Raw genomic sequence first — 13,631 nt, 5'->3', positions numbered from 1 at the left:
TGCCACTGTTTGGGTGCTTGCTTGAGTCCATACAAAGACTTCAGCAACTTGCACACTTTCCCTTCCTGACCATCTACTACAAACCCATCTGGTTGTTCCATATAAATTTCCTCATCCAACTCTCCATTTAGAAAAGCAGTATTAACATCCATTTGATGAACGAGAAGACCATGTGAGGCAGCTAGTGAAAGTAGAACTCGAATAGTGGTTAGTCGAGCCACAGGTGAGTAAGTATCAAAGAAGTCTTCTCCTTCCTTTTGGGTATAACCCTTTGCCACGAGCCGAGCCTTGTACTTTTCAATAGTACCATCAGGCCTAAGCTTCTTCTTGAATACCCATTTGCATCCTATAGGTTTGCACCCATAAGGACGATCAGTTATCTCCCAAGTTTCATTCGTCAAGATGGAATCCATCTCGCTACGAACCGCTTCCTTCCAGTAGTCAGCATCTTCAGATGCATAGGCCTCTGAAATAGAACTGGGAGTGTCATCTATGAGATACACAAGAAAATCATCACCAAAAGACTTAGCAGTCCTCTGTCTCTTGCTCCTAGTAGGAACTTCATTGTTCTCCTCCACAGGACTTTCAAAGTGTTCCATCAAAATGGAAGGTTCAGTAATTGTAACTGGTTCCTGATTCGATGAACTAGGCATCTCCTGATTAGATGAGGTAGCCATATCCTTCATGGGAAAGATATCTTCAAAGAAAGTCACATCATTCGACTCCATGATCGTACCGACATGCATGTCAGGTACCTCAGATTTTACAACCAAGAATCTTTAACCAATGCTATGAAAAGCATATCCCAGGAAAACACAATCCACAGTTTTTGGTCCCAACTTCCGCATCTTTGGGATTGGCACATTGACTTTCGCCAAACAACCCCAGGTTCGCAGATAAGAGAGCTTTAAATTTTCTTCTCCCATTCCTCGAATGGAGTTATCTCTTTGTTCTTTGTGGGAACTCGGTTTAGGACATGACAAGCAGTCAATATCGCCTCCCCCCACCATGCCTTGGAGAGACCCGATCTGTCTAACATGGCGTTAACCAAATCAGTTAGAGAACGGTTCTTTCTTTCGGCCACCCCATTTGACTGAGGTGAGTAGGGAGGCGTCCTCTCATGGATTATACCATGTTCCACACAAAAAGCATCAAATTCATTGGAAAAATACTCTCCACCACGGTCGGACCTAAGCCTCTTGATTTTTCGATCAAGTTGGTTTTCCACTTCAGCTTTATAGATCTTGAAAAAGTTCAAAGCCTCATCCTTAGATTTCAGAAGATACACACGGCAGTATCTAGTGGAGTCGTCAATTAACGTCATGAAATATTTCTTTCCACCTTTTGTCAAAACACCATTCATTTCACATAGATCTGAATGTATAAGTTCTAGTGGTGCAAGATTTCTCGTCTCCGCAGTCACGTGAGACTTACGAGGTTGCTTAGCTTGCACACACACTTGACACTTAGATCCCTTGACAGTGGTGAAACTAGGGATTAAGTTCAACTTCGCTAGTCGCGACATGCAACCAAAGTTAACATGACAAAGTCGTGAATGCCACACATTTGATTCACTATTGTTGCAAATATGATTAACAACTTTATTGCAAACGTCTGATAAGGATAAACGAAACAGGCCTCCTGACTCATAGCCTTTACCAACAAAGGTTCCATACTTGGATATTACAAATTTATTCGAATCAAAGACAAGCTTATAGCCATCTCTACACAGAAGAGATCCGCTAACAAGATTTTTATTGACGGAGGGGACATAATGCATGTTCTTCAGCAGCACGATCTTCCCCGAAGTAAACTTCAGATCGACCGTGCCAACACCACAAACAGAAGCACTTGAACCGTTGCCCATCAGCACGGTTGAAGTCCCTGCGGTCTGATAAGACGAAAACATGGAAATATCACCGCATACATGCACATTAGCACCCGTGTCAATCAACCAGTTAGGAGAATGACATACTGAAAGAATAGTGGGAAATATACCATACCCAGCATCCTTCATGTCAGTGTCTCCAATGACAACATTAGCGGTCTTGCCGCCTTTCCCAGGATGACACTTGTCATAGCGATTAGGGCAACTAGGAGCCCAATGATCAGGATCTCCACACACATGACAAGCACCTTTCTTCTTGCCATTCTTCTTCTTGAAGTTCGTGTGTTGCACAACCTTGTTCTTCCCATCAAACTTTTCTTTACCATCAAACTTGCCCTTGTTCTTGAACTTGTGGGGCTGGAAGTTCTGCTTCTGTACCACATTGGCACTAGATCCTCCCTCAATACCTCGAGCACGTGTGTCCTTTGCTCTCGCCTTTTCTTCCACATCAAGAGTACCAATGAGATCCGGAACGGAAAACGCCTGTCTCTTATGTTTCAGTAAGGTAGCAAAGTTCCTCCATGAAGGAGGAAGCTTAGTGATAATACCCCCGGCAACAAACTTGTCCGGTAGCATGCAATTGAAGTGCTCAAGTTCTCTAGCAAATGACTGTATCTCATGAGCCTGCTCAACCACGGAGCGCTCTTCAGTCATCCTGTAATCATAGAATTGCTCCATGATGTACAGCTCAGTGCCGGCACCCGAGACCCCAAACTTGGCCTCGAGTGCGTCCCACATATCTTTTCCATTATCAATTGACGCATAAGCATCAACTATGTTCTCTCCAAGAACACTCAAGAGCGCAGCCTTAAACAAGGTATCCATTTTCTGAAAAGCTTGTGCCTGTTGGGCATCTTGCTCTCCTTCAGGTTTGCCAAGAGTGGCGTCATAGCAGCTCATGGTCTGAAACCATAAGACTGCTCTCACGCGCCACCTCTTATAGTGGATACCCTCAAACATAGGAGGTCTCATGGAAGCAGCAAAACCACTCGGGGTAAATTGCCTATAATAAGGTTTTTGGATTGTTGGAAATATGAGCAATTTATCGAGTGATTTTATTAACAGAAATACTAGATAAAACATTAGTAGTGTAGCAGTGATAAAACAAGTCATGCGATTTGACAAAGAGAAGGTAAACAACATCTTCATATATGAATCGTAACTAAACATATCTTGAGCAGACAGTATAGCAAGTTGCATATATGAAATAGAGTCTAACATATCCAGGGCAAACACTAGAACAAGGAACTGTAGCAGAACCTCTAATGGAAAGAGGACGAACACGTACGGGGCAGCAGCAGAAGAAGTGCTGGACTTGGGGTCGATGTCCTCGCCAGCCATGTCGTCGAGGAGGTCGTGGACGTCGGGGAAGAAGTCGTCGTCGGGGAAGTAGTCGTCCAAGTCCGGGGCGTCCGTGATGAAGAAGCCAGTAGTCGCGCTGAGCGCTCCCCGAAAACCTTATCACCCTTCTCCCGTACAGGACTCAAAAGGTGCGGTCTCGGAGGCCTACTGTCCCGACGTGCGGTGCACGCCACAAGCCGGGATGAGGAAGAACGTAGCAGCAGCGCATTGCTCAGGAACTTGTGGCGAGAGGAGGAAGAGATTCTGATGCGTCTTGCTGAGAGGAGCGACCTCCCTTTTATAGGCGCAAGAGAAGGAGGCGAGAGGGCAGCGCCGGGAGCAGAAGGGACCGAGGGAGATGAAACGAACAGACAGCATCCGAAGAGGTGCGCCGTTCGTATTCAATCTCCACTACAGCAAAACGTTTCAGCTTTCGCGTACCCTTTCGTATACCCGTAGTGCGTGGCAAAAATTTACATCGGCTCGGCTCATTTCCGCAACCCGCGTCGCGTCGCGTCGAGGCGTGGCGTGGCGTGGCATGGCGTGGCGTGGCGAGGCGGAGGAGGAGCGCACATGGATGTCCCTCTTGTTCTCATGCTCATACAAGTGGGGAAGGAGCCTCCCTTATAAAGAGGTCCAACTCCCTCTAAACTAGCAAGGTGGGACTAAACTTTAGTTCCACCTCTTGCCTTGCACGAATAAGCTGCGTGGGCCTCTAGGATTTATAGGAATTTCTGAACCTGCTATTGGGCTAGGTCCAAAATGGACAAAATTCCAGCAGACCACACTCCATGAGGGCTTTCCAGACCCCCGAAGTTCTCGCGATCAAACCGTGGGTACGACGAACTCGCCGGAGCAGCAAATACTTTAACCGTACTCCGCCAGCTGCTTGGTCTTCTCGTCGTCTGACATGATCCTCCGTTACTAGAAAATCAACCTTGCTCTAGATACCAATTGTTGACGATAATCCCGGCCGCCGCTAGTCGTCGAAGTACTGTCTGGACAAACTTTACTGACCGATGCTTTGGCCACGGCAGCGTGTACGCGAAGGTACAAACAGGCAATGCACACGTCTTGGAGCTAAGCAGGCAAGCACACAGCTTGATGGATTCTCTTGTCTAGCTAGCTAGCACGAACCAGGTCACCGGAACACAATACGCAAGATGATGGCAACAGGTGCGTGTCGCACCTGTGTTTTCTTATTCCTTTGATCTGGTATGTACAACGTAGGGGTACACAGGTATTTATATTAGCTGCTAGCCTATTACAAAACCGAGTCGGTGACTGCTCCTAATCCATACCGGACAGGACTTCTACTACGTGGTTGATTCCAACAGGATACGATGCCGGGGAAGCATCATAATACGGCGCGATAGGAGGAACCGGCTGGTACCCTCCGTAGATCGCCAATGGAGTGCTGTAGCCTGTAGGGCGTCGCAGCAGCCGTAGATGCGTTGTAGGTAGCCGCAGAAGACGCACCTTATGGAGGCGGGGGCTGCTGGTGCTGAGCGCTGTAGGAACCGATCGGCTGAGCGCCGCAAGAATCCATCGGCTGAGCGCAAGAATCGATAGGAGCTGGCTGGTGCTGATGCATCACGCCGCAAGAATCCATTGGGGCTGGCTGGTGCTGATGCATCACGCCGCAAGAATTGATCGGATACATCGCGCCGTAGTTCTACCAGGATGGGGCTGCGGGCCGGACGCTAGATGCAGCGGGCGGGATGCCATACGCGCCCCCGTACGCCTGCGAAGCGGGCGGTGCAAGACTGGGAGTTCGAGCGCCAAACGGCACTGGAGCCGTGGCCTCGCCGTACGGGACTGGAGGCGCGGCCACGCTGGAGACCGAGGAAGGTGGAGCAGCACCGGCCTGGGCGGCGACCAGAGGGACCAGTGGCTGAGACGCCAAGCACGGGGAGGCCGGCGGCGGCCAGAGCGACGGAGGTTGACGAAGCGGCGGCCATCGGGGCGAGCGAGACAGCGATCGGGATGAGGCGGAAGCAATCGATCGAACCTAATCTGATACCACGTTAAAACTTGGTCAATTGCTTCTACGTGACATCTTTTGTGGGAATTGGATGGAGTGAGACGTTGTTCGACAAAATGGCTTTGGGGCGACACTTTTGAGTGAGTAATAGCCCACACATGACATGGACCTTAAGCTGAACTGATGCCCTCATTAGCTGTTATGGGCTGGACCCACAACTTATCCATGTAAGCGCGGGACCCATCACTTGTCCAGTAAGCGCGGGACCCACCTCTTCGCGCGTGCCCATCCGCCCGCCGCCGCCCATTGCTTCCCCTTTCCCCATTCTTCCTCTTCTTCGGCGACCTAGTCCAGATGTCCACCTCCTCAGCCACGCACTCAAAATGGCGTCAGTATGGTCCAGTGCCGCTCACAAGGTGCCCGTCATGCCCACGCCCAGAGCCTCTGAAACGGTGGGTCAGTAGGACTAATGAGAATGGAAATCTTGTGCGGGAATTTGTGAAGTGCTTGAGCAAATCAATGGCAGGAAGGGATGGCAAGGTTAGATCTCAGTTCTTAGCCCGTTCTTTCACTGTCGTTTGCTCTGATTTCTTCATATTTTGTTTTTCCCCCTCGAATTTTGAATTTAGGGTTAATTTTGTTGTTTTCAGATCCAGAAGAAATGCACACATTTCGAGTGGATGGATGATTATGTTGAGAGGATTCAGTTCGAGGGCTACGTTGATTCGAGCGGGGTCCGCAACCTGGGAGCTCAATTTGGGTGGGGTGCCGCAGATCGAGAATTTTGGTAGCTCGGACAGAGGGGCGGGCAGAGTCGTGCTGTTGGCGAGCTATGCGCGCAATGCTGAACCGCACTTGGAGTCTCAACTGACCGAGGAACTGAAGAAGATCAAGAAAAATTAAATGGGGATGATCAATTTGCTAAAACAAACAAATATCATGGTGGTTTTTTTTTATTGTAGTGGCATTGCTCTGTTTATGTTTTACTTGCTATTCATCTGTCATTAGAGGGGGCATTAGGACTGTCAGGGCATAGGATGCAATATGTGCGCCATGCCAAGTTCTTATAACCGAATCAAAGCAGAAATATTCAGTGTTCATGCTCTGTTCTTATTCTTCGTTAACAAAGTGCACACCCCCGAATTCAGAAACAACAAATCTTGCTGCCGAATAGATGTTGGCCCGTGAGAAAATAACCAGGCCCAAATTGAGAAAAGCCCACCCATGTAGGGGCACCAGCCCAGTTTTATAGCATAGAGGCACCCATGTTAAAAATAATGCTTCGACTAAATCAAAATAAAATGTTGCTTCGGCAAATAAACCTTTAATTAACAAACATGTACTTCTTTACTTGTTTTTTCTTTAGCCAATTTTTTGTGTCAAATAAATATTGGGCCGTATGTATTGTACCTTTTTGTTTTTCTTTACATATTTGTTGTGATTCTTTTTATGCATGTCTATGGTTCCATGAAACCCAAATTAAATGGGGATATGTGAAAGCCTCAGAAATCATTTTTGGAAATGATCATGTTAAAATTCGATTTAAATAGGTCTAAGAAAATGTTCCTGTTTTGCTCTGAAAATATTGGCCAGAGGTAAAATTCAAACCAATATTTTTAGGAGCACGGAAATATTTATTTGGGCATTTGAGTTAATCCAATAATTTTTTGCACAAATAAAATTGCACCCTACACCTACTAGCTAGGGTGGCCCTAAATAGCCAGGGCCTACATACATGCATGCCCACATGCAGCACACCAATATATGATTTTTTTTATTTTCGCAAAAACAATTGAGTACCCATACACTTGCATGTCCATAGTGGAATCTTCCTTGTATTAGTAACGGGTCAACTAGATAGAACATTAAGCACATATATCAATTAACCAATATCAACTAGATAGAAAAAAACAAAAACTAGATAGAACACTTTGTGAGTATGTGGGTCATGACCCATGATTTGACCAACATTGTGAAACCTGTTTGTGTGGCGTGGTGAATGTGGTGTAGCAACACAAGGCAACACACAAATAATAGCACGAAATGGGTACAACCCATAGCAACCCACAAATAATAGCACGAAACAAAAATATAAAAATAAGAAACCCAACAACAATATAAATAATAGCACAACCGATAGTTCCACGACATAGATAGCATAGGCTTACAACTTAATAATAGTAGCAGACAAACATAAACGATTACAACTTAAAATACCAAAATGATAGATAGATAGATAGATCGGGGGCACCAAACGGGTTCTTCTCCTTCTCCTCCTCTTGGCGAACGCCACCTCGCTCCTCCAGGCGCCCTTCACTCCTGGTTGTCGACGGGGTACGAGAGAGTGTGCATGCCGTTGTAGGTGGGGAAGATGTTGAAGTCGGTGAAGATGTTGTGGGTGGTGAAAGCAATAAACTCGCCCACACCAAAACACTTGGCCGAGGAGGTGGAAGGCATCGAAGGGTTTGGTTAATGTAGCGAGGAGCGCAACCACAACACCATTGTGATTGACCTCCTTAACCTGGAACATACTTGGAGAGCCACGGGGGAGGTGGCGGTAGCCGGCCGAAAGGAAGAGCTACGTGAACTCCCTTGCGCCCCTCCACCTTGAGATCGCCCACACCCTAAGGGTGTTCTCTACATAGACGCTGGTGGGATAGAGCCTCTCCGGCACCGTGGGGGGGTAGCGATAGGTCGGGCCGTTGTACTGCATGGTGGCTTCGGGACCCTCTACTTTATGGAGATGAAGGAAGAAGGAGGGTAGATGGGGCCAGATGTGAGAGGATGGGGTTGGGGTATGGATGAGGAGGCAGAGGAAGATGATAGGTATGGCTTAAATAGCCCTAGTGCGACGTGTTTTTTGTTTTTTTTTGAACGGTTTCACCGGGTGGAAGTAATGACCGGGCGGCGTTTGGTGCCATCGGGAGTGTGTACACACGCAAGGGAAACCAAAGGATGCGCATCAATGGGGGGTGCCCCTGCATCAATAGTCCCGATGCGACATTTTACAGGTGCACGCGTCTGTGCCATCGGTCCGGGGTCAAGGGGTCACGCTGACCTGTTCTTCTGTGCGTGTGCCGCCCGTGCATGCATGCATCATAGGCTCTGATCGAGCATGGAAACATAGCCTGCTGGCTAGGGCCTGGCTAGAGGAGGCGTGGTTTAGTCCAAAGGTCCAAAGGGTGGGCTTCTTTCACCAGAGCCCAACAGCAGGCCCACTCGCCGCAGCGCAAAAAATGTGTTTCTGAATCCAGCAAATCAGAGCATAGCGCGCAGATCCCTGACGTGTAGCACTGCATCCTAATCCACATCGTTGGATGCACAGTGATCCAGCGATCCAGAGTTGAGGCAGGGGGTTACCCAGCGTTGTCGACTGCAGCCAATCACAGAGCCTCACATGGATTAGTGACGTAGCCCTAACGCCTGATCCAGGCCATCCACTAACAGAGATCTAGTGGCGCGGAAGGGTGTGTTTTCGAGGGGTTTTGAGGGCTAGGATTGAGCATAACTAATTCAAAAGAAGTCATAAAAATATGAAACTTGCACTCATCGTCGTTTTATGTGAGTGAGTTGCTGGGAAAAATAAGAAACTTGGTCCATGGGTATTTTCATGAAAAACCCTTCGCAAAACATAGCTATCATGAACGACGTTGCATGGGATTCAAGCTAGGGTTTAGGGCTAAGCATGTCATAATTTATCCAAACGATCTCATATTGGGCATGGACCCTATATTTGCACACCAGATGTCAAGTATTGATTTTTGGCCCATTTAGAAAAGGTCAAAAAAATTTGCTTACAAATGGGGTGTTTAGCCTAGCTTCAGAGCTCATTTGGAGCCCATTTTTTGTGACTAGTGTTTCACATCAACAATAAGTGCTCGGATTGATCGCTTAACATGCTTATATATGACTAATACTTGAGAAAGCATTGTAACATCAATACCATATACTAAATAATTTCAACATTGAATTTTGGGTCAAATTTGAAATTCGGCCAGAATTTGAATAGCATTACAGAAATACCATTTTACACAAATTTGTAGCACCCCGGCTCAGAGAAATCAGAACACCCCGTATTCCAGCCCAGAGATCGAGGAGAAGTCTCTGGAATACGGCACTGCTTGACATAGAACAAATCAGCTCTTATTACAAGAATAATAATACAAAGGTCAGATGTTACAAAGGTTCACATCAGCACGGCGACACTAGGCCTGCGATACTACACTTGCTCTGTGCTAGCAGCGGAACAACTCTTAGCAGCGGAAATCTTTTAGCAACGGAACAACGACGAAGGTGGTGAACTCCACTCCGCAGGGACTCTGGCTGGGACACGATCTAGCTCGCACGAACGAAAACCACGACAAGCAATCAATTAATCACGGCATCACCTGCAATCTGGCATGTCACGCCAGGTCAGTACATTGAATGTACTTGCAAGCTCACAACAACCATAAACATCAAGGCAAGACAACAACATAGCATTAAGCAGATTAATAAAATTAACAGCTACCATGATATAATAGCAACTCCTAAGCATAATATGAAACTACAATACTGATAAATCACCATCTCCGATCTCCATAACCATATCTCTATTGGCTAACCGGCCAAGTAATATACCATCTCGATCACCTCGTGATCAAAACCAAACTGTAACCATGATCCTTACGGCGATCACAACCATGACCAATATTTGGCCCGTGATCCTTACGGCGATCACAACCATGACCAATACCTGGTACGTGATCCTTACGGCGATCACACTACTAGGAAAAACCTTAGCAGTAGCGTTGGTTTTTGGACTACCAGTAGCGTAGGTTCCCGTGCTACTGCTATGACGCTACAGCTATTTTTTAGCAGTAGCGCGTGTTTTACCCCACGCTACTACTAAACAAACATACCACTAGCGCTGATGCACCGCGCTACTACTATTCCAAGCCCGCGCTACTACGAAAGGAATAGTAGTAGCTCATCTACGACACACCCACGCTACTAGTAACTAATTAGGATTCAAAAAAAAAATCTACCTATTTCACTTTAGACATACATGCATTTCATAATAGGTACATCTTATGCATACAATCAATCATACATGTCTGATATAGATAATTAATACACACACACACACAAACACACACACACACACACACAAACACACACACACACACACATATATATATATATATAGACACACACACACACACATATACACACACATATACACACACACACAATATACACCACGTGTATAGGTCGTCGGCGTCGGCGACTCCTCAAGCCGGCGTTGATGTCATCGTCGTCGCAGCACCGTGACGATGTTGTCATCATCGCCGCCGCCGCAGCACCGTGATGATGTTGTCGTTGTCGTCGTCGTCGCCGCAGCCCCATGTCAATATCGTCGTCGCAGCTGCAGCTTCATGTCCATGTGTTCCCTACTAGGAACTAACAAATCCTAGAATTAAACAATGAACCAAGACAGCTACTAGGAACTCACAAAGAACCTGGAGCGTTAGTACAGTATAACAGTAACCTATAAAGCAGTAAGTAACAATAGCAGAAACAAAAGCATATAGCAGCAGCATAGTATATATGAATTATAAGCAGTACCAAGCAGACCAATCCTAGAAATTTGGGAAAACCCAACTTAAGAAGGATACAGTGCTAGGCATGACCACAAGTGAAAGGAGATAAGGAATTTGAAGGCAGTACCAAGTCTTATTATAGATTCTTAATCCAAGCTTTTGAGGCAAATTGCAACAAGCAAAGGTTGTGCGCCAAGTAGAAGTAATTCCCAGGTCATTCTCAAGCAAGCAAGAAGGCATCAACAACAACAGATGTATTACCAACATTATTCCCATTACTGTCATTTCATTTCCATTTAACTATTTGTTGCAGATGTATTATTATTGTAGGACTAGTAATCATCAGCAGTAACAACACTTGGTGTGTCAATCAATAAGCATCAGAACCAACAATGACCTATCTAGCTACACAATGGTACAAGTATTACGGTCTATTTGACTAGCAGAAAAACATAGTTGGTCTAAAACAGAACAGAGGGGAGTTTGTAGGTACCTAGGTTTGGTCATGGACGCCGAATTCAGGACAACTCATAAATCTATCAACTGAACATTTCTATGATGAACAATCCTTCAGACTTCTGAGATACATGGCTCATCTGCAGCCAATCAATGTTCACAGGATAGTTCTAAAGTGTACCAGATAATTAGTTTTTTGTGAAAGCTAGAGCAAATGAATTACAATCAAGTAGAGCTTAACACTGAATAGACTTATAGACTCATCCCCAAGAACTTACTCAAAACTATTAGAATAGGCTAAATCAATTAGAAATCAGTGTTTTCTCTATAAAGCTAAATTAGGAGGACTGAAACAGATTTGGGTTTTCAAGTTCCAAAGTTTCCTACTAGCGGCCTATAGATTAGTTGAAGACCTGGATTCATCTAAATCATGGACAGTTCAAAACCAATAATTTCCTAATCAAGGTTGAGTGTGAATACATGTTTATAAAATGTTTTTCTCCTAATAACTAATTAGCTTCAGACCACTTGCTAGCATTCAACTACTTCTACTTATATCTTTTTTTCGCAGGTGTACTTCTACTTATATCTAACACAACAGTTCAGACTCCCAAGTCTTAACTGAACCAAAGTGGTAGCAGCTTCAGTAAACTGTTTTTGGGACTAACAGTTTGATTACACAAGCTGAATAGAACTCCATTAAAACAAAACCAAAGATGCATTGACCAGTAGGAAGCTGGGGACATAGAAATCAGTAGGCCTCTCACCTGGGCTACCATTAGCTGCGGTATACCTCTATGCGCTTTCGGCGCCATTGGCAGTGGCACATGTTTGTTCAATACTGATGCCGGTTCCCGGCCTACGGCTGCAGAGCGCAGCCATCATTGTTCATCTAGGAAAGAGATGGTGATGGTGATGGGCCTCCTAATCATGAGGCGTGATCGACCAATCTAGTGCAATCGTCATTATACAGCTACTACAAGGGACTTCCATAAGAAGAAGAGGAGGATTCTGCCCCCCCCCCATCCCATTCTCATCTACAGAGACGAGGTCCTCACAAAATTACACTGACAGATTAGGAGAAGAGGGAAAAAGAGAGGCAAGGAGGCATTACATACATCTCCGAGGCGGCGGATCCCGCGCGGCACGAGAACCTGCTGTGCCGCTGCCGTCCCCGCTGGAGGACGGTGCCACGGCACAGCCCGCCCGCGGCCACGGCAGAGGACGGCGGGGGAGCGGCGAGGCGCGGCCTGGCGGCGGCGATGGTGAGTGAGGGGTCGAGCGAGGCGGCCATGGGTGTCATCATCCTCCTCTGCAATCCGTCGAGCAGGTGGCCGTGGTGGCGTCGGTGATGGCGGTGTTTGTTTTCTAGAATAGAACTCCATTAAAACAAAACCAAAGATGCATTGACCAGTAGGAAGTTGGGGACATAGAGATCAGTAGGCCTCTCACCTGGGCTTGGCTCCCGGCCATGACGATGACGATGTAAAGGGTCCGCATGCCGCGGGGTCGAGCGCAACCAACGGCTCCGCCCCCTCCTATCCTCTTCTCCCATCACGTGCAACCAACCGTCGGCCCCCCTGTCCTTGTATCGCCTGCAGCAGGGGATCGACGACCTTGGCATTGAGCCACGCAAGGACCACCACCATTTCTTCCCCCCTCCACGCGGATCAGGGCCCAGTTTGGCAGGCGAACTAGAGCGACGGAGTCGAGCTTGATGTTGATGAGGGAGGAGAGGGAACTGAGCAGGTCGCCCATCGGTGCACCGACAAACCAGGGGGTGGACGGCAGAGGAGAGGAGGTGGAAGGGGGATCTCGATCGATCTAGATCGGGGGGTGGGTGGTACAGGAGCGGCCTGAGACGGTTGGTGGGCGCTCGATCGGAGTGGATCACAGTGTGGGAGGGTGGAGGTGGGAGATTGGTGTGACACACTTAATGGTAGCGCGGGGTATGTTACCTGCGCTATCACTATTACTTAGCAGTAGCGATTGTTTTATGGCCCGCGCTACTAGTATGGTCTGTTTGCGGGGCACAGTTAGAAATATTTACTAGTAGCGGGGCAATATAGCACGCTGCTATTAAGCGTCTTTCTATAAGCAGTTTCCTAGTAGTGTCACAACCACGACCAGTATCTGGCCCCTGATCCTTACGGCGATCACAACCACAACCAATAAATGGCCCGTGATCCTTACGGCGATCACAGCCACGACCAATAAATGGCCCGTGATCCTTACGACGATCACAACCATGACCAATAAATGGTACGTGATCCTTACGGCGATCACAACCACGACCAATACTTGGCCACTCTATACTGCTCCAAATATCCACATACCCATCACCTATAAGTCATTCCGTCATGTGAGTGTTGATCGAACG

The 13,631-nt window shown here is 47.0% G+C and overlaps 1 protein-coding gene across 6 annotated transcripts; it reads right to left on the bottom strand.

Moving 5' to 3' along the window:
* Positions 1 to 10,367: 10,367 nt before the first annotated feature.
* On the bottom strand, positions 10,368 to 13,139 carry LOC123089748 (uncharacterized). 6 transcript variants are annotated; one of them, XR_006442370.1, is made up of 4 exons: positions 12,704 to 13,139; positions 12,370 to 12,619; positions 11,289 to 12,288; positions 10,368 to 10,655 (listed from the first exon to the last, which is right to left on the bottom strand). XR_006442370.1 is itself a non-coding variant. In XM_044511336.1 (3 exons), the coding sequence occupies exons 1-3, from the start codon at positions 12,873 to 12,875 to the stop codon at positions 10,649 to 10,651; spliced, it is 429 nt and encodes a 142-aa protein (XP_044367271.1). In that variant the 5' UTR covers positions 12,876 to 13,139; the 3' UTR covers positions 10,368 to 10,648. The 6 variants fall into 6 exon arrangements, 4 of the variants coding, with proteins under 4 accessions (XP_044367271.1, XP_044367272.1, XP_044367273.1 ...); XR_006442369.1 differs by having other exon boundaries at positions 11,289 to 11,391; XM_044511336.1 differs by lacking the exon at positions 11,289 to 12,288.
* Positions 13,140 to 13,631: the final 492 nt, after the last annotated feature.

Source organism: Triticum aestivum, chromosome 4B (genome assembly GCF_018294505.1).
Source record: "Triticum aestivum cultivar Chinese Spring chromosome 4B, IWGSC CS RefSeq v2.1, whole genome shotgun sequence".
NCBI lineage: Eukaryota > Viridiplantae > Streptophyta > Magnoliopsida > Poales > Poaceae > Triticum > Triticum aestivum.
The sequence above is the reverse complement of the archived record's forward strand: the minus strand, read 5'-3'. Positions and strand labels throughout refer to the sequence as shown.

Coding starts and splice junctions, on each gene's coding strand:
- LOC123089748 (XM_044511335.1), bottom strand. CDS start 12,875: ATGCCAAGGTCGTCGATCCCCTGCTGCAGGCGATACAAGGACAGGGGG. Junction 12,620..12,703: donor TGGCCGGGAGCCAAGCCCAG/GTGAGAGGCCTA, acceptor GTTCTATTCTAG/AAAACAAACACCGCCATCAC.